The sequence below is a fragment of the Bos grunniens genome, chromosome 6 (assembly GCF_055505025.1).
Source record: "Bos grunniens cultivar Pamir isolate PY7600 chromosome 6, Bosgru_T2T1.0, whole genome shotgun sequence".
Taxonomy (NCBI): domain Eukaryota; kingdom Metazoa; phylum Chordata; class Mammalia; order Artiodactyla; family Bovidae; genus Bos; species Bos grunniens.
Genome location: NC_141170.1, coordinates 74,076,474 through 74,102,828, shown reverse-complemented (window position 1 = coordinate 74,102,828; position 26,355 = coordinate 74,076,474). Strand labels below are relative to the sequence as shown.

The window sequence follows — 26,355 nt, the reverse complement described above, 5'->3', positions numbered from 1 at the left end:
ACTGATATTCCTGCATAAAAGAAGTCCGAAGTTCTCTAGCAAAGCTCTCTTCTATTCAGATGGAAGTCCACTGGAATGCATCTCCTAATAATGGCTGATTGACAATGCTTGCTTGATTTTCCATTGTATTATACATTAGCACAAGGAGAAAGGACAGAGGTTGAGGGTTAGGTGTCTTGTTTGCACGGCACTCATTGACTACAGGGATAACTGGGAGGTACAGAGTCATTTGTTTCGAACTTTTCTTTCATCTCCCCTTCAGACTTTTGGAGGTAATAAAACATAATGATTAAGGGACCAGGATCAGCAATCAGAGACTCTTGAGTTTAAATTTTGCCTTTGCCATGTTATAACACTGAAACTTTCAGCCTGTTCTTTTCTTTAAAAAAACTGAAGTATAATTGACCTATTATTCAGAAAGAATATTCCTTCTGAATCTCATTTCCTTATCTACAAACTGGGCAAATTAACACCTATCCCACAAAATTAATGCAAGCATTAAATAAAACAGTATGTGAGAAAGTGTTTTGTAAAGTGTTTGGTCTCAAGTACAGAAAATGCAGCCCAAACAACTTGAGCAGAAAGAGAAGGTATTTTGTAATAGACTGGTAAAACATACTAGTCTATTAAAAACAATAAATTATAAATAATTTTTTAATGAAGTAATGCTTTCTCATAAATAATTTTAGGAAAAAAACTCCAAATGGTGATTAGGATGCTTCTTCCTCTCCTTCCTCATTCTCAGTTCTGCACCCCAAAGACAAATGCTGTTAAGAGTTTCTGGTTTTAATACATGTTGTAGGAATAGAAAAATAGAATGTATTGTTTATTAGGCTATGTTTAAATATATGTATTATAAAATGTGTATATTACTAAAAAGGTACAAAAACTACCAATAAATCATTTGTCCATTAAAAAACAAACAAAAAAAAGAATGTATTTGACTCACATAATGAAAACAGTTTCAGGTACAGCTGGATCCAGGGGCTTAAACACTGCAACTGGGTCCAAATATCACTCTACTTTTATTCTACTTCCCTCCACTGGCCCCATCCTCAGATGGGTTTTCCCTGAGTGGAGCAAGGGGGTACAATAACTTTACCCTTTCTCCTCCAGTTTCAAGTCCATTGGGAAAGAGAAGATGCATCCTTCATAACAGTCCCAGCAAAAATGTCACTGCATCTTACTGGCTCTGAATGTATTATTCTGGAACTAATGCAATATTATGACTGGTCAGGAACCCACCTCTGGAGCAAAGCGTGAATCAATACTACTTGCATGGACTGAAAATGCAGTGGTTTCCAAGAAGGAAATTGGGGGGCTATTGCCAAAGGAGTGGTGCATGGATGTTCACGAGGTTGGGTAGGAGAAAAAGCAAATTTCTCCTAGAATGCCATAAAAAGGAAAGTGAAAATGGATTTTAATACCAATCCTAGAATATCATAGCAGAGGAAATCTTTCTTGGCCCTTAAATAAAACTAACTGCTTAAATAAAAGAAAGTGCTACTTCATACAGTAGTTATGAACTGATACAATTCTTACTTCAATAACAATGAAAATACAGATTTCATTTTTTTTTTTTTCAGTTGGATGGACAATTCAGAACGGGAAACCAGAATGTTTCAGGGTGAGGTAGAGTGGAGGGCAGCATCTGGAACTCAGAAAAGTCATTAGTCAAAGGCACCTACGCCCATCAACAGAATGCAGAGTGGGAGGGACTGAGCCCATGATGCCCGAGTTCTCAGTGTGCCAGGTGGGCTGATGCCAGGGTAGAGGCTGGAGGCTCTGAGTGCCCAGAAGTCTCCATCTTATCTTGTGCAATGGCTGCTCCAGGACAAGATCTTTAGTTTGAGTTCTGCCTGCCAAGCAGAGGTTTCCAAACCTGGTTGTACCCCAGAATTCTTGTTGTTTCAGTTGCTACATCATGTCCAACTCTTTTGCAACCCCATGGACTGTAGAGGGCCAGGTTCCTCTGTCCACGGGATTTCCTAGGCAAGAATACTGGAGTGGGCTGCCATTTCCTCCTCCAGGGGATCTTCCTGACCCAGGGATCAAATCTGTGTCTAATGCTTGGCAGGTGAATTCTTTACCACTGAGCCACCTGAGAAGCCCATACTCTAGAATAGCTAGTTTTTAAAAAGATGATTCCAGGAAGCCCTGCTGGCAAAGGATTAACTTAGCCTGGGATGGGGCCCAGAAGTCTAGATTGTGAACAAGCTTTCCTGAGGTCAGGACAAGGGTCTGGGTCTCTAGGGGCCCTGGCTTTGCTTCCCCAGTTGCAGTCCCCACTCTGTACTGGATGGATCTGTTGACACTGCTGTTCCCTCCCTGGAGTATGAACCCCAAAAGGCAGGGACTCACACAGCTTTGGGTACCAGTACACAACAGAGTGAGCACCCACTAAGCATTTATTGAAAGCAGGCTGGAGGGCAGACAGGCAGGCAGGCAAGCTGCCTTTTCCAATGTGGGCTTTTCTGGGGTGGGGGGCAGGGAGCTTCTATTTCTGGAAAGAACTGCTGTGATTGAGGAAAGATCATGGCAAAAGAAGGAGAAAAAGGGCACTGGGGAAGTGAAAGTGGTTCCTCCACACTACTCATTCTTTTAAAGGACTCCTCCATAACTTTAATAAGGAAGCGAGAACAGGATGAGTGGGACTATGGGCAGGGCACTGGGTTAGCCTCACCTCCCCATGTTACAGATGATGAAACGGAGGCACAGGCACATCCTTAGGAAGTGCACGGCTTGGACTCTGCATCCTGAGTGGGTAACTGCTACCCCGCCTGCGTCTCATCTCTCACAGGTGTGGAAGCACGGTCCTGGAGAAAACATTATGCATTTTTGCAGGATGTCCATTTCCATCTTAGACATCCAGCAAAAGTAAATCAAGAGCTGAGGAAATCAGGGGACAGCAAAGGGCGTCTCAAGAAAGAGACCATTGTACACCTCTCCAAACAAGCTATTTTCTGTCTACTTTTTATTCCCCTGCTGTGCCCTGAAGGTCACTTGCTACGTCTGCACAACTCAGTGAAGTCACGAAAAGGAATACTTGGCCAGGGAACGCGGGGCTGGGGAGGGACTGCGGGGAGGGGACAGAGCTGGGGGAGGTGAGGCAATTCCACAACAAGGACTGCCTGGCCAGCTTCCCTGCCTAAACCAGCCCAATGACCTTCTTTCCTCTCAGTGACCACTCCCCCAGAGGCTGCCCTGCTCAGTCACAAACAGCCCGGGAGTTGCCCGCATTCCTGTGACCAGCTGGTGAGGTGCTGCTCCTCGGGTCCCAGGTGAGATAGCGCTCTTTGAAGAGCTGGAAAGGTGGGTGTGAAGTCGAGGTTCATTTCACTCTTCTCAGAGTATGCTTACTGAGTCTGAAACTGGGGCAGGGCATCCAGCCTCTTATAGGAAAAGGATTTGAACATTTTCATGGGAGAAAACGCACTTCTTGACAGAGTCCAGCTGCTCTGAAGGGGAGGAGGAGGGCGGTGGTGAGAGGGCTGAGGAAGGCAATGGGCGGAGGCAGGAAGTGACTGTTTGGGGATCCGTTAATGCTCTTCAAGAGGACCTCAGCATCCTCTGGGTTAGAGAAAAGAGAGATGTGGAGTGAGGAAGGTAGATGTTTCTGGATGTTGCCTGGTGTGGGTGGCGAGGAAAAGCCATCTGCTTAGGAGAGGCACAAAGGGAGGACCCCGCAGGCTCAGACTCACAGCCGGGACCCCATCTCATAGGGCACCCAGGCATTAGAACACCCTGGAGTCTTTGAGGGGGTGGGGAGTAAACAGTTTTCTCAAACCCAAACCCAGGAAGGAGGCACCAGCTTGGTAGCTTGCTCTGTTCCCTGATAACTTTGTTCTCCCCTCCGGAACAAGCAAGCCCTTCTGAAACCACTTGGTCATTTACAGCTCAAACTGAGAGACTGAGAAGGGTGAGCCTTCTGCGAGCTGAACTGGAGGGCTCGAAGTGAAAAGCTTAAGACCCAAGGAGTTTTACCTGGGGTTTAAGAAGAAGTCTCTTTTATTTAAGAGGGCTTCCCTGGTGGCTCAGAAAGTAAAGAATCCACCTGCAATGCAGGAGACTCAGGTTCGATCCCTGGGTAGGGAAGATGCCCTGGAGAAGGGAAAGGCAACCCACTCCAGTATTCTTCCCAGGAGAGTTCCATGGACAGGGGAGCCTGGTGGCCTATAGCCCATGGACTTGCAAAGAGTCGGACACGACTAAGTGACACGCACGCACACACACACACACACGCACACACATTCTCTCTCTCTTTTTAAGACAAAAACATCTCCTTCAAGTGTTAATTATGACCCAAGCATTTTTGGAAAAGAAAGCTTTGTGGACATGTCCAAAACAACCTGTTTTTGCTGTATGCTTTCAGTGAAAAACCTTTCAGTTGGCAGAGCCCTCCTGAGGGGTAGGACCAGCTCAAAAGGACAGGGGTGGTCGGTAGTGATGGAGAGCTTGAGGCCAAGATGTGGCCTCAGGGATAGTCCTCTATTCCCGCCCCGGATCCCTGGGGCTTTATCATAGTAACCAGGCCATGTCAGAAGTGCTTCCCTTGATGTCACTTTCTGGACCTCTCCTCCTACCTGTCACTCCTTCTTGGAGCCTTTCCTGGCCACCTCCTCCTCCCACAGCTTCAATAGCACCTTTCAGTGGATAGTCCTGAAATCCTTATCAGCAGTTTTTCTCTGATAGCAAAGAGCTGCCGCTTACTGGGAATGTTTTATGTACCAGGCTCTGGGTTAATTGCCTCTGATGAGAGCTATACAGTGTGGTGCCTAAACCCTGGGCTTGGGGCAGACCACACCCCTTCACATTCTGCCTCAGCTATTATTGAATGTGTAACTCTGGGAGATAGTGGAGGACCAAGGAGCCTGGTGTGCTACAGTTTATGGGGTCACAAAGAGTTGGACATGACTTAGTTGTCTGTACAACATTCACCTTTTTGTGCCTCAGTTTCTCTGTGCTCTAGAATGGGGGTAACAGTACAACCACCCCAGAGGGTTCTTGGGAGGCTACATGAATTAACATTTGCAAAGTGTTTTTAATAGTGCCTGTATGTGTGTTCAGTAAATGTTAGCGATTCTAATTGTGTCTTTCAAGCATTACAGCAAGTCTCTAAGGTAAGTATGATTATCTCTATTTGCATATAAGAAAACAGAAGGCTCAGAGAGGAGGGTGAGCCCAACTAGACTCTGCAGTCCAGCACTTTCTCTGGTACTCTGTAACAAAAATAACAAGTATGCTAACTCTAAGGGAGTAAGTAAAGTGGCAGTGTCAGGCTTCAGATCCAGGGAGTTCTGGAATCCATGATTTTAATCACCATACTAGATTGTCTTTCTGTAATGATTATGGAAGGAATAAACACTCAATCCCAGATTTTAACTTTAAAATGGCATCTGCTTTGAGGTTGGAGAAGGCCTTTGACAATGCAGTTGACGCTCAAACCAGCTCTTTAGAGGCAGCATTGATCCCTGTGGGCAGGCTTAAAAATGTGAAAATGGCCTGTCATCTCGTATCTCATTTAACCTTCCTAGTGATCCTTGGTGGTCTTACAGCCTTGTCTTATAGCTAAGGCAGAGTCAGAAATTTCCCCCACAATACTGCAGTTAGTATATGTGTCTTGCTTTAAAATTCCTGGTTGGGTACCAGAGCTATAAATAAAATAAAACAAAATTAAACAACTCATGCCCACTGAATCAGACTCTCTTAGGGTGTAGCCTGGGTATCTGAATTTTAAGATTCAGAATCTGATGTGTAGCCAACAAACACTGAGAACCCCTTCCACTGACACTGCCTCTTCCAAGGGCCAGAACTCCCATTTACAACCGTCTGCCCAACATCCCACCTGGGATCTTACCCTTAGCAAGCTTGGGTGAAACTTGCCCTCTCTCCTGTCTTCTCAGGGCCTGGTACACCATCCATCATCCAGTCTCCCCTGCTGGGAACTCAGTCATCCCCAGCTCCTCTTCTCCACTGCCAGTGGTACCCAAACCGTGAAACCGTTTGAAGCACTCCTGAAACCGTGTTGCCTCCACTTTGGTAACAGCCTTCATCATTTTTGGTTTGGATTGCTGCTGCTGCCCCCTAATTCATCACCCTCTGCCTGTCTCCATTTCTCCCTGAGGTCTTCCCATCCCTTCTCCTCTGTCCTCTCCATTCCCGAAGTCTAGCCCACATCCTTTCTCCTGCCAGACTAAAAACTATCTCAAAACTCACTTTTCTGCTTAAAAACTTCTACCAGCACTAGCCTCCTGGTTAATAACCACGCACTTTAGCAGAGCAAACCCAGCCCCTCCCTCCTTGGCCCAAAGCTCCCTCTTCAGCCTCGACTCCCCCCTGGTGGCACAGGCTGCATCCCAACCACACTAAATTTCCCCCATGCCCCATACAAACTGTGTCCCTTCACAGTCTGTGAACGCTCATGTTGTGCCTCCTGCCTGAAATGGGCTTCTGACCTGGCTTGGCTGAAAAGCTTCTACTCGTCCTGTGGGAAGCCCTCCTGGAGTCCCCCATGGAGACGCACATTGCTTATTCTGGCCTTGCCCTGCACAAAGCTCCATCTTCAATCAGAGGATAGCATTGGAATGATCTGATGACACATCTGTCTCTCAGTGAACTCCTCATCCCACATTCACATGGGATGTGAATTCACATATTAAATGTCTCCTACTGCCAGGTGCAGGCCCAGATGCTGGGGATACAGATGAATAAGACTGAGTTTCTGGCTTCAAGTCTACAGAACATGGCAGAGAGGAGGGGATGGGCCACTTCAGAGAGCACATAGCAAGTGCAAGAAGCAGCGGCAGCAAGCCTTATGCTGCCAGTCTAAGAGGATGCAGAAAAAGAGTGGCAGGAGATGAGGGGGCAGAGATGCTGAGAAGAAGGAGATCTGGAAGGGCCAACAGAGCCTCCCTCAGGTAGCCTGAGACAACCCCTGTTGTGCTTAGTGGCTCTTTTGTGTCTGACTCTTCATGACCCCATGGACTGTAGCCCACCAGGCTCCTCTGTCCATGGGGTTTCTCCAGACAAGAGTACTGAGTGGGTTGCCATGCCCTCCTTCAGGGGATCTTCCCAACCCATGGATGGAACCCAAAGGTCTCCCACATTGCAGGCGAATTCTTTACAGTCTGAGCCACCAGGGAAGCCCACCCCTAGGCCAATGTCCCGGACTCACATTGCTATGGAGATGGTAGTTGGGAGGATCACGATAAGACTTGTGGCTCAGAAAGATCCCTGTGAGTTTCTTGAGATTATTCCTCATCCATCTTTACAACGGCAGCACCTAGCCCAGTTTCAGGAATACAGCAGGCCCTGGAGAGACAGGGGCCAAAATAACAAAAAAAAAGCACGCTGGGCAAGAAAGCCCCTCACAGCAGGAAGGGTCTGGAGTCAAGGACCCCGGAGGGTCTGGGATTCCAGGTTTGCAGCGACTAAGCCTCGTTCCGCCCCCACCCCCGGGGGTGCCCGCAGGTGCTCGACTCTGGCCATGCTGGCGCTGCTCTGTGCCTCTGTGGTCCTGGTGGCCTATGCCTCGGCCGACCAGATCCAGCAGCAGATGGGCTCCAACACGGAGGAGCAGATCCGCGACATGCACGCCAAGGTGACGGAGATCTGGCAGGAGATGATGCAGCGGCAGGCGGCGGCCATCGACCCGGACGCGGCGCTCCATGCCGTCTGCCGGGTGCTGCCGTCGGCCACGCTGGAGGCGGAGCAGCCCCGGGTCAGCGGCCTCGTGCTCTTCCGGCAGCTCCGGCCTGGCGCCCTGCTGGAGGCCTTCTTCCACCTTGAGGGCTTCCCGAATGAGCCCAACGGCACAAGCCGTGCCATCCACGTGCACCAGTTTGGGGACCTGAGCCAGGGCTGCGACTCCACCGGGCCGCACTACAACCCGATGTCCGTGCCGCACCCGCAGCACCCGGGCGACTTCGGCAACTTCGCCGTGCGCGATGGCCAGGTCTGGAAGTACCGCTCTGGCCTGGCTGCCTCGCTCACCGGCCCGCATTCGATCGCGGGCCGTGCCGTGGTGGTCCACGCGGGCGAGGACGACATGGGCCGCGGCGGCAATCAGGCCAGTCTGGAGAACGGTAACGCCGGCCGCCGGCTTGCCTGCTGCGTGGTGGGTCTGTGTGGCCCCGGGCCCTGGGCACGCCAAACGCAGGAGCACGCGGAGCGGAAGAAGCGGCGGCGCGAGAGCGAGTGTAAGGCCGTCTGAGCGCTCCACCTAGGTGGCCCTGAGCTCCGACCGCGCGCCGCAGACCCCTTCTATGCGCTCCGGGAGCCTTTCCATGCCCCGACTCCCCTCTAAGTGCCCCTAGACCGCTCCATGCCCGGACTTCTCTCCAGGCTCCCGAGATCCCCTCTGTGTGCCTCAGCGCCGCCCCCACCTCCCACAACGTACCCCAGTATCCCTGTACGCTGTGACATCTCTCCCAAGGACCCCAGACCTTTCTATACCCTGACATTCCTCCAAGCACCCAAGATGCTCTCTATGTGACCCAGGACCCCTTCTACGCATCCTGGGGAACCCTGGGACCCCTCAACATCCTGACGCCTCTTCAAGGCCCACGATCCCCTCCTTGAGACCCCAAGCCGCCTACCCGCTCACCTTGATTTTTCTCCTTCCCCTCCCGGAGACACTCTGTACTCTGGAGTACCACTTCTGCCATGGCTAGGATCTAACTGAAAATCCCCTTCACTTTGAGGTCTTCAACTGTGTATATTGAGACACCCCCCCTTTCATCCTGAGGGCACCCCGAGCTCTGAGGAACCCCCAGAGATACCGAAGTAAACGCATGAACCCTGAGGGTCTTCCAGACTCTCTGAGGTCCCTTTCCACCTTGACACCCACATCTTTACCTTGTGAGCCCTGAGATCCCTCTATGCCCTAATCACCCACCTACCCCCACCTCCTATGGGCTCCTTCTAGGCATTCTGAGACCCCTCCAGAATTTGCCTACCACCACTCCCCCACCTCTGCCCCCGTAGCTTGTGCAGCCTGCACTTAGGTGCCTCTTCCAGGTGTCTCCAGGTATTTCCCCCCCGCCACCTCCACCCCCCACTCCCTCAAGAAAGCAGCTCCTTTGGGGGTTGTTTGACAATATTTGCATTGCACATTAAAAACTCAGCAAATCAGTACTTCATGGGGGCCTTGGTTACTTTTTTCTTTTTTGATGCTTCTTCCTGGCTCAGCTATTTTTGAGGAATGGTAAAGACGTTTCCCAAATCCCTGTAGGACTTCTCTTTCTTCCCTACATAGCTCCTCTGCAAAATTTAATCACCTATTGATCCTTATGCATTTGGGTGGAGCTCGCAAGAGGGAGGAAACCAAGATCACTTAGGGAAGTGGCAAAATAAACAAAAAAACAGCTTCCTGGGCTACATCCCAGAGCTGTAGAGTTCAAAGGCAGAGGAGGAAATGTATTTCAAACAACCTTCCCAGTGATTCTGGGCTTCCCTGGTGGCTCAAACAGTAAAGAGTCTGCCTCCAATGCAGGAGACGTGGGTTCAAGCCCTGGGTTGGGAAGATCCCCCTGGAGAAGGAATGGCTACCCGCTCCAGTATTCTTGCCTGGAGAATCCCCGTGGACAGAGGAGCCTGGTGGGCTACAGTCCGTAGAGTTGCAGGGACTGACATGACTGAGCGACTAGCACTTTCACTCCCAGTGATCCTGGTGCTGGAGCCACTGGCCTGGCATGAGGGGTGCACCAACTTGCTGGGCTCTGTGGACTTTCACAGCTGCCTCTGTGTGAAGCCTGAGGTCCATTTTCCAGATGGCGGAGACAGGGCCACTGCGGCAGTGTCACTGGGCAAGTTGCAGGGAAGTTGGTGTTGGTATCTGAAGTTGTCAGCCTTCTCCACAACCAGGACAATGCTCTTCTTGACTTTTTTTTTGGCCATGCCATATGGCATGTGGAATCTTAGTTCCATGACCAAGGATCAAACCCTGGCCCCCTGCTTTGGAAGTGTGGAGTCAATCACTGGGCCACTAGGGAAGTCCCTCTTCTTAACTTCTTGATTACAAAAACAGCTGGAAGCAGTGGGGTCCAAAGGTAGGTTGGTCTTGATCAAGGGTTGATGGGGGAACGGTTCTGCCTCTGCTCTTGAAAATTATAATCTATACACGGACTAGATCAGTCCTGTGTATTCACTTTCATTTATTAATGAAAGTATATTAAATTTTTAGCTTCCTGGGATAGACCCACTTCCTAGCTGTGAGTTTTCCACCCTGGTTCTTTATAGGCAGCTTCTGTTTCTCTCAGACTCTTGAGGCAGTGAGAGTCAAACAGAACTTTAGCCAAAAACTCATCCCCAGTGGTTATTTTTACCTCTTACTAGAACTGACTTGTTATTTAAAAACCATTCCTTGAACCCAAGTGACAACTGGGAAGAAAGACTATTGCCTGGTGAATTTGCTCCACCAACTGGTTCTCACTGGTTTTGAAACTGAATAGGACTCTGCAAGGCCTTCCCAGGGACAGACTGCTTGTGTTACCATCCCCACATCCCCCAGTCTGTAGAAGAACTCTAGCCTGCTGGGCCTTCCCCGAGTTCTAGAGAGCAAATGGAATCAGAGAAGTGAGAAAATACAGAAATAAAGGAAAACCACCAAGCAAGACAAAGTAAATGTTCAGTTATCAAATACTTATAAATGTAAAATAGTTATATTTTGTTATATTTAAATAAATGTTTAGTTATAAAACAGTCAAGGACCTTTAGTTCCTCCTCAAGGGCTATAGAGAACGTAAGCCATATCCTTGAGCCATTTGGCAGATACTAAACCCCCTACCAGGTGAAAGAGGTTCATGGCGTGGTGACAACCATGTAGACCCCAGACCAGTTGGAACCAGAAGGTTGATGACTGAGATTCCTGAAAGATCACTTTGTCTTCATCACCAGCCAACCAGAAGGATATTCTTGAGTGGCTCATGCACCCTGTGACCTTCTCCTTCATCTTAAGAAACCCTTCACTGAAAACCATCAGGGAGTTTGAATCTTTTCAATGAGCTGTCCATTCTCGCTTGGCCCCACATTGGGTGCCCTTTCCATCACCACAGCCCGGTGTAAGTAGGTTGGCTTTACTGAGTATCAGGCAAGCAGACCCCAGTTTGGTTTGGTAACAGTCTGAAATATTATTTTAAACTGTACAGGTTGGCACTGATAAGGGATTAGTAAACCATGTATTTAAATATCCTGATCTCAGATGCATTTGCCTATCCCCACAATTAAAAGTTGTGAAAACAGGCAGCAATTACATAGGAACACACAAAGGGCAAGAATAAAAAGCCAGCACCCCATCTTTGACACTGCTGCCCAGATTACAGGTTAATTCAGGATTGTCAATGGAAGTTTATACTTGTTTTTCAGAAGGGGCTGGTGCCTCTCATTGTTTATTTTCTGTCTTGGTCCATTTGGGCTGCTATCACAAAATACTGCAGCCTGGCTATCTTATAAACAATAGACATTTATTTCTCACAGTTCTGGAGGCTGGGAGTGCAAATCAGGGCACCAACATGATGGATGAGAGCCTCTTTGGGTCTCATAGCCTGCACCTCTTTGCTGTGTTCTGACGTGGTGGAAGGGATCTCTTTCAAGCCTTTTTTAAAGCACCCATCTCATTCAAGAGTGTTGAAGAATTGGCACTTTTGAACTGTGATGTTGAAGACTCTTGAGAGTGCCTTGGACTACAGGGAGCTCCAACCAGTCAATACTAAAGGAAATCAATCCTGAATATTCACTGGAAGGACTGATGCTGAAACTGAAGCTCCAATACTTTGGCCACCTGATTCGAATAATTGACTTATTAGAAAAGACCCTGATGCTGAGAAAGATTGAAGGCAGGAGAAGGGAATGACAGAGGATGAGATGGTTGGATGGCATCACCTACTCAATGGACATGAGTTTGAGCAAACTCTGGTAGTTGGTGAAGGACAGGGAGGCCTGGCAGCTGCAGTCCATGAGGTTGAAAAGAGTCAGACGTGACTAAGTGACTGAACAACAACAACATCTCATTCAAGAAGGTTCTCCCTTCATGACTTTGGGACCCCTACCAAAGATCTCCCCTCTTAACACCATCATATTGGGGGTTAGGATTTCAACATGAATTTTGCAGGAAACACAAACATTCAGGCCACAGCACCTTCTGTTTTCAGTTTCTCTCTTCACTACCTTTGACTCCGCTAGACTGAAAAGATACCCTGGCAGATCCGCTTCATTTCTGTTCTGTCCATTCATGGACATGGGGTTGATGAACTACTCTATGGGGTTCCTGAGGCAAGAAACAAAAAAAAGAAATATTAGAGGGGCAAATTATGGTTCACTGTAAGGACAAGGAACGTGTATAGCACAGTGACCAACAGTTCAGGCTCAGGTAGGAAGGCCTGTTTGGAATCCCAGCTGGACCACACTTATAAACTTTGTGACCTAAGTGAGTCACTTCACCTCTCTGGGCCTGAGTTCTCTCATCTGTAAAACAAGATTATTACATTGGCTTGTTGTGGTGATTAAATTGTTACTACTGAGAGGTGCATAGCATAGTGTTAAGGCCTAAGGATCTAATGAATGATTAATAATAATAGCTTAAGGTCAGAAAAATAGTTACCTAGTAATGGATTCGGAGAAGGCAATGGCACCCCACTCCAGTACTCTTGCCTGGAAAATCTCATGGACGGAGGAGCCTGGTAGGCTACAGTCCACGGGGTCACGAAGAGTTGGACACGACTGAGTGACTTCACTTTCACTTTCATGCATTGGAGAAGGGAATGGCAACCCACTCCAGTATTCTTGCCTGGAGAACTCTGCGGACAGAGGAGCCTGGTGGGCTGCCGTCTATGGGTTTGCACAGAGTCTGATGCGACTGAAGCAACTTAGCAGCAGCAGCAGTAATGGATTGGATGGGGGCTTCCCTGGTGGTGCTAGTGGTAAAGAACCCACCTGCCAATGCAGGAGACACCGGAGACAAGGGTTCAATTTCTGGGTCAGGAAGATTCCCTGGAGGAGGGTATGGCAACCCACTCTAGTATTCTTGCCTGGAGAAACCCATGGACAGAGGAGCCTGGTGGGCTACAGTTCATGGGATCGCAGAGTCAGATACAACTGAAGCGATTTGGCACGCTCGCACAGTGGACTGAATGACCTTGAAATGTAGTGAGGATTGTGTCACTGGAAGGATTCAAGTAAAGGAAAGGCTGCTACCTCTTTGGTTTGGAAGAAGGAGTTCCACATCCATTAGGAGGCCAGCTGAGATGAATTCTGTGATCACAGCTCTAAGTGAGGCAAAGACTGGCGGCCATAAGGGCAGGCATCTGGTTCCCGGCACAGAACCGGATATGTACAACCAACCCGCCTACAGGACCCCACTTGGCCCCTTGAGGCTATTTTCACTCCTCTACTCTTACAGATCTATTTTGTTAATCTCCTTATAGTTGCTGTTTTGACTTCCCAGCCAGCTTGCTAATCAGTTTGCCTATTTGACTCACAGGGTTTGCGTTTGTCACTGAGACTTAAACACACACTTGTTTTGATTTCTTTTTGTAAAATTAGAAGCGTTTGATGTAATGACTCTACCTAGACACAGCTGGTAAAGTGAGAATAATGCTCAAGTTTGCACAGTGTAAACACAATGTCGACAATAATTAGAAATGCTATCTTTAGATGTTTAGAATAAGCTTTTTCTCAGAACTGCAGTGCATTTTTTTCCAAGTGGGGCTTTTCAGTGCATGTATATACAGAAATACTAAAAACGTAAGAAAATAGAGCAAATCAGTGAGAGCTTTGGTCAACTTGAAAGATGGCAGGAAATAAACCAACTGATTTTAGATCTGGCGTTTTTGGCTGATTGCATAAAATCTTTACATTCTCCATATTTTTCACAACTAGCATATGATCTAATAATTTTAGGTGACAGATTGCAAGTGATAAGCTGCTACAGTTTGCTAGAAACTATGCTCAGCCCAGGCTTGGCCTTCAGCGAGGGTGGGTGGGGCGGATAATGTAAGTAATAAAGATAATCAATCACCTACATTGGGAAAATTACATTTTAATTTCAGGTAACAAAAAATATATAGTTATGATACACGATGATGGTAGAATCCAATAAAACAAGGTCTACACCTGAATAGAAGTTACTTCTTTCTTTAAATCAAAGTACAAAACAGCAGCTGGTGTGCTTTTTTAAGTCTATTGTTTTAAATTTAATAGGCTATCACTGGCCTTCGCTACGATCCCAAAATATATTCCTGGGCTCGTATAGATTTCAGAAAGTCATACTTGTCAGTATTATGCAAACTTTGCCTAAGCATCCGAAAAAAATCCTCATTTAGTAAAGAGGTGATGTGAAAAGTAAGGCAGCACATCTATATCTATCATTTTAAATTGCCATCACGCTGTATCAACTTATTTTGTTTTTGTGAGCAACCATAATATCGAGAGACGGGGCCTTCTTATTTTTCTGCTTCTCATTTCTAATTAGATTCACTGCCGAGCTCTCTACTGCATCTCTATGATCTTCAAATTTTTCTCTGTTCAGAAAGACATCTGGAAGACAAGGAATATATAACAATAGTGAGTTGAGGGAAACCCTTTGGCGTTTAGACATCCTAACTGAGCCGTGTGAAGGTACCCTCAGTATTATTAAGGAGGAACATTTGTTCCAAATGGAGGCTTCCACAATGAAAGCCAAGGGCAGGGGGGAATGTGCTCAAATAGAGCCAAAGAGAAAGAGGGCACCAGCTCATGGGGCAACAGGAAATGATCCAGCCAGGAGAGCCCCCCAGGTTTTGGAGGAAACCAAGTGGGGCAAAGGCATGCTGTGATTTGAAAGAGACAGAAAAAGATAACCCCAATGAGCAAGCAGCTGGTCTTTGAAATTCTTTAGAGAGAAGATTGGACTTCCATCTGGACCAATTCACATGGTGAACTGGGGTGCAAATGCTCCAGTAGGGATAACACATCCCCCAATTCACTCCAACACATGAATGGCCGACACTAGAACTCTTTTTAGAACTTCACCTCATGATGTGGTGTGTATTTCGGAGTGAGGGCAAAGAAAGAGGAACAATAACTGGAAAATGAATTTAGCTTCCTTAAGACTGCCGGCGGGGAGGAAGTTCCAGCAGGGCCTGAGCTGAATGCCATCAGAGGGCTCCTAGCTAGAGAGGCATCCGAAATAGATGTTTCAAGGGAAGAAGAAGGGGAGGGGGAGAAGAGGTGGGCAGAGGAGGCACAGAAAAAGAAGAGGATTAGGGATGAGAAATGCCTGGTTTACAAAAGCCAACCCATTTCTGTGAGGCTTCATTAGAAGAATGACAAACACTCACATGTAAAAATCCACACCCAAAGGCTCTCAGGTACAGAGCAATCGCAAGAAATGCCATGTGTGCACTTCATTAAGAGACCTGCCAGCTCAGTTGCATTTATCCAGACTGCTCTGCATTCTGCTGGCAACTGAGCTGGAAAAAAATAATGGAAGGACAGACATACTTGAAGAGGTAAACAGAGGTGGGAACATTCTAGCTACAAAATAGGACGGATGATGCAGAAGCCAGGGGAAGGGAGGGATGAGATGACATTTTTCTTAACAAACAACAACTGCTCCTCTCTCCAACTCTACATTTGCCAGTAATGTAATATTGTGGTTTTTAAGAGAAAAAATACAAGAACAGACATGTGTGGTTCAGAGACAGTTCTGTTGGCAGCCTACTCGAATCTACTCCCAATTCTTCTACACTTCCCAATACCTGATTTTGTTTCAGTGTTCACCCTTTTGGAGTCTCCATGTCCAGGGACAGGCTTCCTCGATAGACCTAAACCCATCACAGAAAATCGATCTTCCTTGCTAAGGACTGTTTAGACATAGGCATGTGACATGATCACACAGGCATGTGACAATTTTGACCAATGAAACGTGGCAAGTCCTAGGTTGCATGAATGTGTGCTCAGTTGCTCAGCTGTGTCTGACTTAGCAACCCCATGAACTGCAGCCTGCCAGGCTCTTCTGTCCATGGAATTTTCTGGGCAAGAATTCTGGAGTAGGTTGCCATTTCCTCCTCCACGGCATCGTCTCAACCCAGGGATCACACCTGTATCTCCTACACAGGGAGGCAGATTCTTTTACCACTGAGCTACCTTGGAAGCCCTGACAAGCATTGGGTTACTCGCTCTTAAAACACACACATACACACAACTTCCTTCTGCCTTTGGACAATATGTGAGAACAAGTGATGGCTGGTGCCGTTGCAGCCATGTTGTTAGCATGAGGAAGTATCTGCCACTGAGGCAGGCAGGGCAGCAAGACAAAATGAGTTCCTTGATAACTTTCTTGAATGAACCAGCCCTGAAATGCCCTACTTCTGAGTTCTTGTTATGCAATATAATTCATTTCCCTATAGTTTAAGTTTCTTAAAAGTGTGAACTGTAGCTGAGAGGATCCTGACTGATGCAAGGTTATTCGGTGGAGTAGAAGACAGAATGAAGCACACTTTCACAATGACTCATGAAAAGACAATAGACAACTGTTAAGTAATTGCTGAAACTCTTTAATGTCCTTGGAATCATGTTGGATTAGAATAGCAAAGGAGGGACAGTGTCACATGTGTACAGGGCAATGTTCAGATTACAAATACGACAGGATCAACTCATTGGCTACAGTTTCATCTAATAACACAAGACCCCCAACCCCAAGCTGATTGGACATACAGAATTTAGGTGAGCATTTCCTATGACCCTCTGCCCTGAACCTCACTCTCTGGGACTCACAGCAGTTTTCCTATCCATGATGGAATGTGCTGGAGCTTATTATAAGCCCTGCTTTTCAGCAGGTGATGGAGGCCCTAAAGACATGCACCTGGCCAACTGTGTATCAAAACCAAGGCTATAGTAGGGAAGAGATTTTTCTTTTTATTATCCCAGTATTAAATCTGGCCATGTTTTCCTGTGGTGGCTCTGGCGTCCTACACAGTAGAGCTAAACATTTGCAGGGAGTTTAGGCCTGGTGCAGCAGGCAAACAATTGCTGTGGCTGCCGGCCTGAGCAGGAAGCTTTGCAGCTGCATAAGTGGACTCCCTGGAGCGGAAGGCGGGGGAGAATAGGTGTGGGTAGGGGGAGGGGCTGGAGCACAGAAGGATGAATGACTGGGGCCTTGGGCCCCGGAGGGCAGGGGTAGATGTGTCCAGCTCACCAGGAGCCACGGTGTGCTGACTCGGGTGTGCCTGCATCCTGCTAGTGGGGGTGACCTCAGGTGAGTGGGGCGAGGCAGCTGGAGGTCTTTCCAGGTGCCTCTGGTAAAAAAACAGGACCCTCTAGTCTGCACCCTGCCCTCCTTCAGATTGAGACAGTGCCAAGTGTGATGGAACCTTCCCTGCTGGCCAAGTGATGCCAGGAGGTAAAATGTGGAAGGGAGGTGTTGGGGGAGGAGCTGCTGGCCACCCATGTACATGTGGGATTCACACCTGGGATCGCAAGCCTGGTCTAAATATATCTGATTTCTAGGATGAATTGATGAATTTTCTACCTTTCCTACCTTGGGAACTTCTCTTTTCTCTTCAGGAGTCTCTCTCAAAGGAGTGATTCCAGTTCTCAGGGACATTTTGAGCTTTGGGATCTGGTTTTAGGTATTCCTGGGAAATAAACTGCATTTGGCACAAGGAAAGGTCTCATTTCATGAACCCTGAACGCCCTACAGCACCAGATGCTGCCTCGAAAAGCTAATTTTATTCCCAAGGGAAGCCGCAGGTGGGGGTGACCACTCTCTACTTTCCTGCGTTTAGAGCTTGAATTTGGTTCCACACTCTGCCTCCCCAGGCTGTAATAAAGTGACTTTGTTTTTCCCTCTCTTTCCACTCTAGGGCGACAAGCTCTGCCTTGCCCTTAAAACCTCAGTGCCTGGTGCCACAGAGCGGGTGGCTGCAGCATTCTGCTGCAGGAGCAATGGCTAGAGATTCCAGGCGGTGGGGAAACCTGGATTGGCCCAGAAGCAGCTACACTTGCCACAACCCACAGGACCATAAAGCCCTAAATGCAGCCTGGGTTGAAGGCAGAGAACCAGCATTCCCAGGTTTTGGCTCCCATATCATCTCAGAAACAAAAAATCAAAACACCACTGGAGTCCCCTTCCTCTCTGCTTCTCCACAACCCTCCATCACTCCAGGTCAATTAATCCTCTAGAATTCCAGGCTGGAAAACTCAGCTCTAGTAGTCAGCAGACAGGTCTCAACAGGCGTTATGGATTTCAAACCAAAAGCCTAGTCTTCTGAGCCCACTTAAGCCCCTTTCCACTTGCCATTTGTGCCAGGACAGACAGTGCTACAGGCAGGATGCCAAGAACATCCATGCTGGGAGGTCCCACCCGGCCCTGATGTGAAGAGAGGAGCTGTGGGCCCTCTGGATCCACTATGCTCAACCACTCCTTACTCTACAGCCACTGAGTCATGACAAAGACGGGCACCTGATTAAAAACCCCACCCATTTCAAACCCTTTCCATAATTTTGACCAACAACTTTAACTGATAATAGAAAAACATCTTATCTCTAAATAAAACTAATGCTGACAGAGAGACCGATGCTGAAAACCAGCCACATGGCTGACACGAACCCGTGCCTGGCCACGTTTACAGCAGTGTGGCTTCCACAGAAAGAGACGCTGAAAAGCTTGAGGACCTGTGTTTAATAAATCAGACTCTGCTGGCATCATCAGAATATTCACAGTTTGCAACCGGATCCGTGTCCCTTCTCACTTGCAGACTTGGAGGTGTTTTAGGAGAAAGTGACTTCTTCGCTGAGCTGTTCTGATGTGTAATTCTTTACGTCTGGAGTACCTTCGACATGGCATCGTGCCTGATCTCTTTCCGCTTCATGTTTTCACAGTGCTCCTTGTGCCTCCTCCACCCTCTGCAGTGTCCTTGTCATCCTCCAGGGTGGAAACTTTGGCTTCTGGCTGGCTGGACTCAGAGGAGTCCCGGCAAGTTTTGGGGCAGGGCCCGTCGGAGGTCAGGCCTGGGGGGGATGGCCCCATCTCCTCCCTCTGGCCCTCCACGGGACTCTCTCTCCTGACTCCTTCTGGGCCTGCAGCTGCCTGCTCCTCTGTCAGTTTCATGGTCTCCCTCCCAAGCCTGTTTACCTCTTCTTCCTCAGAAGGTAGTTGGAGTAATGAGGGATGAAAGGGCTTGGTTTGGTTCCTGTGGCTCTGACTTGCTGGGGAGCTGACAGCAAGCCTCCCGGCATCTTCCCGCACTGCCAGCACCTCGGGAGCAGCACAACTTTCATCTTGCTTCTGAGCCTCCCCTGAAACAGACAGCGGGTGGGGGGATCAGCATCAGACCTCCAGCTGGAATTCAGCCCTCACTTCCCCTCTCCTCCCAACCTCCAGCCCACTGTGGCCGGGCCTCCGAGGTAGAAAATGCTGCTGAAGGCAACACAGGGCCCACAAAAAAGAAAGCAGCCACTCTGGTGACTCCTGTGTCATTAATTGAAGGAAAGGGGTCACGTGGGCCGTGTCTGTAACCTCTCCTTTCCAGGAGCCTGGTTATCACCTGCTTCGCTCACTGATGGTGACTTCTTGAGCTCATGAAATATTTAAACTGAGGACAAAGGTTTTGTGCGTTGTGTAGCTCAGGGAAGATCTGGGGCTTTTCAGTAATACAAAGTGGTTCTGGCTTCTTCAGTGTGGGAAAAAGGAGTAGTTAGGAGAGATTGAGTGCCCCCCACCCTCAATCTCCATCAGCACCTCATTCTTTGATGCCAACCGCTGGTACTTCCTCAATTTTAATAAAAGGTTATATGCAAAAGCAGCTTCAAGCTCCCTACCCCTCCTAACTAAACTGTTCTCCCTAAACTTGTATAATAGAAATTCTCCAGCTGCAACTAGAGGGGGATGAAAGAGAACGTGGGCCCCTGAGAACCAGCCTCCTGCCCCCATTTTCCTATTTGCTTGCTTTGTAATCAGGACAACCTGTTCTGCCTCCTTTTTTTCAGACATAAAATAAAGGGCAGGGCTCTCTAATGTCCCTTTTGAACCTAACAAGCCACAGGGGCTCTGCGTGCCTGGGAAGAAGCACTTGGGGAATGAACTCTTAGCACGTGGACATGTGCATTCAACACCAGACACCAAGGTTTCCAGAAGTCAAGACTGGTTTAGCCCTCAGGCCAGACAGGGTTAAAGTGTCTGGAAGAGGCTTGCTGGGCAGATTGCAAGGGTAAGGGGGCTGGGGCATGTTTCCTGGTTCCCCAGATGGAGCCAGAGCAGAACCCACCACAATCAGACCTGTATCAGATACATGCAGGTGCAACTTCAAGCTGAAAGATGGAATTTGGGGGAGCTAAGTTGGACTGTGAAGAAAGCTGAGCGCCGAAGAATTGATGCTTTTGAACTGTGGTGTTGGAGAAGACTCTTAAGAGTCCTTTGGACTGCAAGGAGATCCAACCAGTCCATTCTAAAGGAGATCAGTCCTGGGTGTTCTTGGAAGGACTGATCCTAAAGCTGAAACTCCAATACTTTGGCCACCTCATGCGAAGACTTGACTCATTGGAAAAGACTCTGATGCTGGGAGGGATTGGGGGCAAGAGAAGGGGATGACAGAGGATGAGATGGCTGGATGGCATCACCAATTTGATGGACATGAGTTTGGGTGGACTCCGGGAGTTGGTGATGGACAGGGAGGCCTGGCGTGCTGCAGTTCACGGGGTCGCAAAGAGTCGGACATGACTGAGCGACTCAACTGAACTGAAGGGAGAACTGTAGGAGGTTTGAAAGAAAGTTGACTTGTTTGATCACATTTCACTTACTGAATTAAGTAACTATGTGTTTTTTAACATTTATTTACCCAATCAAATGTTTAAAAGTTTTAAGAAATTTAAACATGGCTGAACCCTGGCAAAAATTCTGAGAAACTCTAGAAGAGATGAAATACTGATGAAATCAGATGGACCATAAGACTGCAATGAAACAGCTAAGATGAAGGGTGGGAAGAATGACGGAAGAGGAGATGATGCAAAGAGAGTGGTGGGTGTGACAACTGACAGGCTGGTCCCTGGGGAAGAGGACTGTGGTCTCCTTCAACAGACAGAGCTTGACCTCTGTCCCCACACTCCACATCTCTAGTTCTTCTGATATAGATTTGCATCTCACCTTTCAAAATAAGCCATTTTTTTCTCTTTAGCTCTTTGGATGACCACAGAAATCCCCCAGGAACAAAAATTTAATTCTTTCATATATACTTTAAAGCCTGTGTTTTAGTTATGGACAACTCTCCTGAGAACTCATTGACCACAGTAAGTACTGTATCTGAAAATGAGACCATTACTTGTGTTTACAATGAGATTCTTGAATGTATAAATGAGTGACTAAAGCAAGTCTTGATTTTTAAAAAAGTAACTATTCAGATCTGTTCAGCCAGGATAGTGTATGTTAGTTCCTAATAGGTTCCCATACTCCTTCTGCTCAGATCCAACCTGTTGGGAGAGGAACCTTCCCTAAAACTTTGCTCCTCCAAGTGGGGTCTGTGGACCAGCAGTGGGAGCATCACCTGGCAGCTTGTCAGACACGCAGAGTCCTACCCCAGACCTACTGTTTCAGAGCCTACATTTTAATAAGATCACAGGTGATGTGGGTGGATGTTACAGTGTGAGAAACACTAGAACTGAAACACAAATCTGACCATGCCTTTCCCCAGCTTTCAAATCTCTAAGAGCTGTCTGTGCCCAGGGAGCAAAGCCCAAGCTTCTCCTCACATTCAAGGCCTTAAGTGACTCCACATCCATCTACCTGCCATACCAACTCTCCTCATATCCCTACATTCCAGCTACACAGAACCCTTCATGGCACCCGGCCCTGCCCTCTGTGCCTTTGCTTATGTGCTTGATGCCTCTATGACCATCACTCTTGATGCATCCAGATGACCAGTTTCAAGAGTGAGTCCTACCCTCTACCTCCTTCATGAAGCCTATTTGATAAATCTACCCAGAGGTAATCTCCCCACTGTCCTAATCCCCACAAAATTGTGTCTGAACCGCCAAGGGAACTTTGTGCTTTTAACCCTTGGATTGTTACTTACATATAACTATTTTATAAAACCCACCTGAAGTTTAATATCTTACCCAATTAATCTTTTATCCTGGCCAGTGCTCTACACTGGGGGCTCAATAAATAGCTTATTAAACATTTGAATCTGTGGACATTTACATCAGTGCATGAATAAATGAACGTATTAGTACATATATTTCAATACTATCCATTAATAAATGAAAGCAATCCTCAAATTAATTTATTCCAGGTTCAGGTTGCCACCCTAAAAGTTCTTAAAATGGCACTTTCAGAAGAAAAAAAAAAAGATTTCTAACTCACACAAGCATTTAGCTACACCTGAGATAACTCAGGGAGGCAATCACATAATTTTTGTATAAACAAGTGAAAAATGTTATAGTGGTTGTACAGGAGACAAGGGAAACAGAGCCAAAATGAGCCAGTTTCCAGCACAGTGCGAGAAACTTTACTCAAAAGGGGTAAATTATGGTCTTTTTACAGTGAAAATTTTCACCAGTGAGAAATGAATAAAATCCTTCTGGAAATTACTCTTATGAAATTACTTCTACCAGGACACTTAGTAGTATATTCTGGCACCCCTGAAAAATTAATTAACCTTATCCGTAACAACCTAACCCCTAAACCTTTTGCAGTGTTTTTACTGTGGGTCAGGTTAATCTTCTCTATCTTAATTTGCATCTAAGGGAGAGTGGTCTAAATTACACTGAGGCCTTCTGGTCACCAGTCCCCTGCCTCATGGCATTTCTTTAGGTGACATTCCACTCGTGTTCAAATGTATGAATCTTTTAAAATGGCAAACCTCTGAGATTACCAGGGAGAACTTTTCAACGTTTGGAGGGTGAGGGGAGGGGAGCTACACTGCTGTCATCATTATCGAGCAAGACACAGCCACAATGAGGGGATGAACAAGTCTGTAATTCTCTTATTTGGTCCTAGTGCAGATTATTGGAGGAGGAAATGGCAACCCACCCTAGTGTTCTTGCCTGGAGAATTCCAGGGACGGCAGGGCCTGGTGGGCTGCCGTCTATGGGGTCGCACAGAGTCGGACACGACTGAAGCGACTTAGCAGCAGCAGCAGCAGTGCAGATTATTTTTTTTCCTGAGAAAGCCTAGATTTTCGGAGTCTCAGACCATACAGAGACCAGGCTCTGAGACAGGATTATGGGTCAACAGCGGGATCCACAAATCCTCTTCTCCCTTTTGTTTATCCCGAAGATATCCAAAATGTATACTCAAGTCATGATCAGAAGACTAAGAAAAGTTACTGAAAATACCACAATGCTTGAGCTAATAATGAGGGCCTCTGGTTATTCTCTGTGGGAACAAAATCGTCCTTAACTCTGTGGTTCTGGAATGTTGATCTTAAGCTGTGGGAGTTTTATTTTTCCTTTGAGAACAGACACATGGCATGCCCATTTCCATAAAAGAAAGATTTCTGAATTAGCTCAGAATCGGAAAATAGTGTTACCCCCAAATAGGAATTAATCTGTGCTGCTGTAGCAAACAGAATTAGCATCATTAATACTTATTAATAACAACATACATACCAATAATGATGAGGCAATCAACTGATAAAAATGCGTTAGGACACAAATAGTGCGTAAAGAAAAAAAAACACTTTCTCTAAAAGATGAAAAACAGTAAATAGCTCTTTGTGGAAAAGATTGCAAGTCTCCTAAAAACCATGTCCCCCTCCCCAAACACTGGCCCAAAGGGCACATTCGTCTTCTTTTGTGAACTGGTCTCTGATGGGCTCTGTCCTCCTGAGTGCGAGCTGCTTTCAGCTGGAATTAATCAGAGATACAGCGGTGATGAGGCCACCCCAGACACTGACAGCAGCTACATAAACGCTTCCTTGTTGCCACGCGTGCTGGCAAAGGATGGGGCTGGAACAATGAAAGCTAATGATGGGACTCTGGAAGCTATCATTTTGAATCAGACCATCCCTTATGCCACCCTCGTGAAAATCAAGCCAGGCTCAGACTCCATGTCAGGTTAGCAGGCCTGGGAGCTCAGCGAGCCCACAGCAGACAGAGGGCTTTAGATGTCCACGGGAGCACTGGATGCTGGAATGGGATGACCACTTGCCAAGACATGTCCCAGATGGCACAGTGGGCTATGGTGTGTTACGGGACAGCCTTGCAAACAGCCACACGCTGCTGGCTGGAAAGTCAAAGCTAGAAAGTCCCAGCTTTGTCTTCTGGCCACCGTGGAAACCACCCGAGTCAGGGGCTCTCTCCAGGAATTCTGCTTGTGCTTGGAGGACTTCTCTGTTGAAATCTCAGATCTGTCTTGGCTTTTCCTCTTATGATTCCATGCACTAGTATGAGTGATCAGAATGGGCTTCAAAACACAGCTGTGCAAAAGCAGAGGTGACTGAGCCTTGCTGAACCCAGGTCAGATAAGCAGAACCACTCATCTGATCCAAAGACTCATGATAAATAATACACAGCTGTGGCTTTAAGTTCTAAGTTTGGGGGTGCTTTGTTACACAACAGTTAATAATAGACAGTTGGGGAGCCACTTGACATTTTCTGAGCACAGTACAACTATGATGGAAAACGTGCTCCAGAAGCTTTATCCTATAGCAGCAGGATAAAGATGGGAAGGGAGTAAGGAGATTCTGGGAGGCAGGAAAACCAGAATGGAGGCCTTTCCCAGGAGGTGAGGAGGGCCCAAACCAAGCCAGAGGTGATAGGAATGGAGATGCAAGAAACTCTGAAGAAATGGTAGCAACAGACCAGATATGGATGGAGAAGGAAAGTGCAGAGTGGTTGATGATGACTCTGAGGGTTGCTGGAGAGTTAAGTGACAAGAAGAAGGGCAGCAGGAAGGGCTGTGATGTCACATTTGAAAAGTCCATAGAGTATGTTGGTGGGACAGGCTGTGCTTTGGGAAAGATAGGACAATGACTCTGTATATGAGACCCACTGGGAAAAAATATTTCAAATATATTTTGGTAGAGGTGATGGTTGAAGACATGATTCTCAGCAAAAGAACATGTAGAGGAAATTGTAGAAACACAGGAAAGAACCTTGATACCCATGTGCTGGGTATCAGTTCAGTTCAGTTGCTCAGTCGTGTCTGACTCTGCAACCCCATAAACCACAGCACGCCAGGCCTCCCTGTCCATCACCAACTCCCGGAGTTTACCCAAACTCATGTCCACTGAGTCGGTGATGCCATCCAACCATCTCATCCTCTGTCGTCCCCTTCTCCACCTGCCCTCAATCTTTCCCAGCATCAGGGTCTTTTCAAATGAGTCAGCTCTTTGCATCAGGCAGCCAAAGTATGGAGTTTCAGCTTCAACATCACTCCTTTCAATGAACACCCAGGACTGATTTCCTTTAGAATGGACTGGTTGGATCTTCCTGCAGTCCAAGGGACTCTCAAGAGTCTTCTCCAACACCACAGTTCAAAAGCATCAATTCTTCTGCACTCAGATTTCTTTATAGTCCAACTCTCACATCCATACATGACTACTGGAAAAACTATAGCCTTGATTAGGTGGACCTTTGTTGACAAAGTAATGTCTCTGCTTTTAATATGCTATCTAGGTTGGTCATAACTTTCCTTCCAAGGAGTAAGCGTCTTTTAATTTCATGGCTGCAGTCACCATCTGCAGTGATTTTAGAGCCCCCCCAAATTAAGTCAGTCACTGTTTCCATTGTTTCCCCATCTATTTGCCATGAAGTGATGGGGCTGGATGTCATAATCTTAGTTTTCCGAATGTTGAGTTTTAAGCCAACTTTTTCACTTTCCTCTTTCGCTTTCATCAAAAGGCTCTTTACTTCTTCTTTGCTTTCTGCCATAAGGGTGGTGTCATCTGCATATCTGAGGTTATTGATATTTCTCCTGGCAATCTTGATTCCAGCTTGTGCTTCTTCCAGCCCAGCGTTTCTCATGATGTACTCTGCATATAAGTTAAATAAGTAGGGTGAAAATACACAGCCTTGATGTACTCCCTTTCCTACTTGGAACCAGTCTGTTGTTCCATGTCCAGTTCTAACTGTTGCTTCCTGACCTGCATACAGGTTTCTCAAGAGGCAGGTCAGGTGGTCTGGTATTCTCATCTCTTTCAGAATTTTCCACAGTATATTGTGATCTACACAGTCAAAGGCTTTGGCATAAGCAGAAATAGATGTATATTAGTTATCTAATGGTGTACAACAAATTATCTTGAAACTTAGCAGCTTATGACTTGGGAGCCTGTAGAAGTTTATCTGGGTGGTTCTTGCTAATGGTCTCTAATGTGGTTGTCATCAAAACCTTTACAAGGGCTACTGTCATCTGAAGGTTTGCCTGGGGCTGGAGAATCTGCT

The 26,355-nt window shown here is 47.0% G+C and overlaps 2 protein-coding genes across 13 annotated transcripts in view; one reads left to right on the top strand and one right to left on the bottom strand.

Annotated features, from left to right (window-relative positions):
- The first annotated feature begins 3,214 nt into the window (after window positions 1–3,214).
- Window positions 3,215–9,135, top strand: SOD3 (superoxide dismutase 3). 6 transcript variants are annotated; one of them, XM_086407789.1, is made up of 4 exons: window positions 3,215–3,281; window positions 5,904–6,039; window positions 6,677–6,917; window positions 7,471–9,135. In XM_086407789.1, the coding sequence occupies exons 3-4, from the start codon at window positions 6,760–6,762 to the stop codon at window positions 8,210–8,212; spliced, it is 900 nt and encodes a 299-aa protein (XP_086263915.1). In that variant the 5' UTR covers window positions 3,215–3,281; window positions 5,904–6,039; window positions 6,677–6,759; the 3' UTR covers window positions 8,213–9,135. The 6 variants fall into 6 exon arrangements, with proteins under 6 accessions (XP_086263915.1, XP_086263916.1, XP_086263917.1 ...); XM_086407790.1 differs by having other exon boundaries at window positions 3,215–3,312; XM_086407791.1 differs by lacking the exon at window positions 6,677–6,917.
- A 4,882-nt stretch (window positions 9,136–14,017) lies between these two features.
- The window catches only part of CCDC149 (coiled-coil domain containing 149), a 122,531-nt gene continuing 110,193 nt past the window's right edge, over window positions 14,018–26,355 (bottom strand). For 5 of the 7 annotated variants that reach the window (XR_015166222.1, XM_086407782.1, XM_086407784.1 and 2 more), the window contains one exon: window positions 18,644–19,275. Coding sequence is in view for 6 of the 7 variants with exons in the window: in XM_086407782.1 (XP_086263908.1) it covers window positions 18,845–19,275 (431 nt within the window). In the remaining variant the exon portion in view is untranslated. Of the gene's footprint in view, window positions 14,533–18,643; window positions 19,276–26,355 lie in introns of those variants that run through there. The other 2 variants (XM_086407787.1, XM_086407788.1) reach the window with 1 other exon arrangement.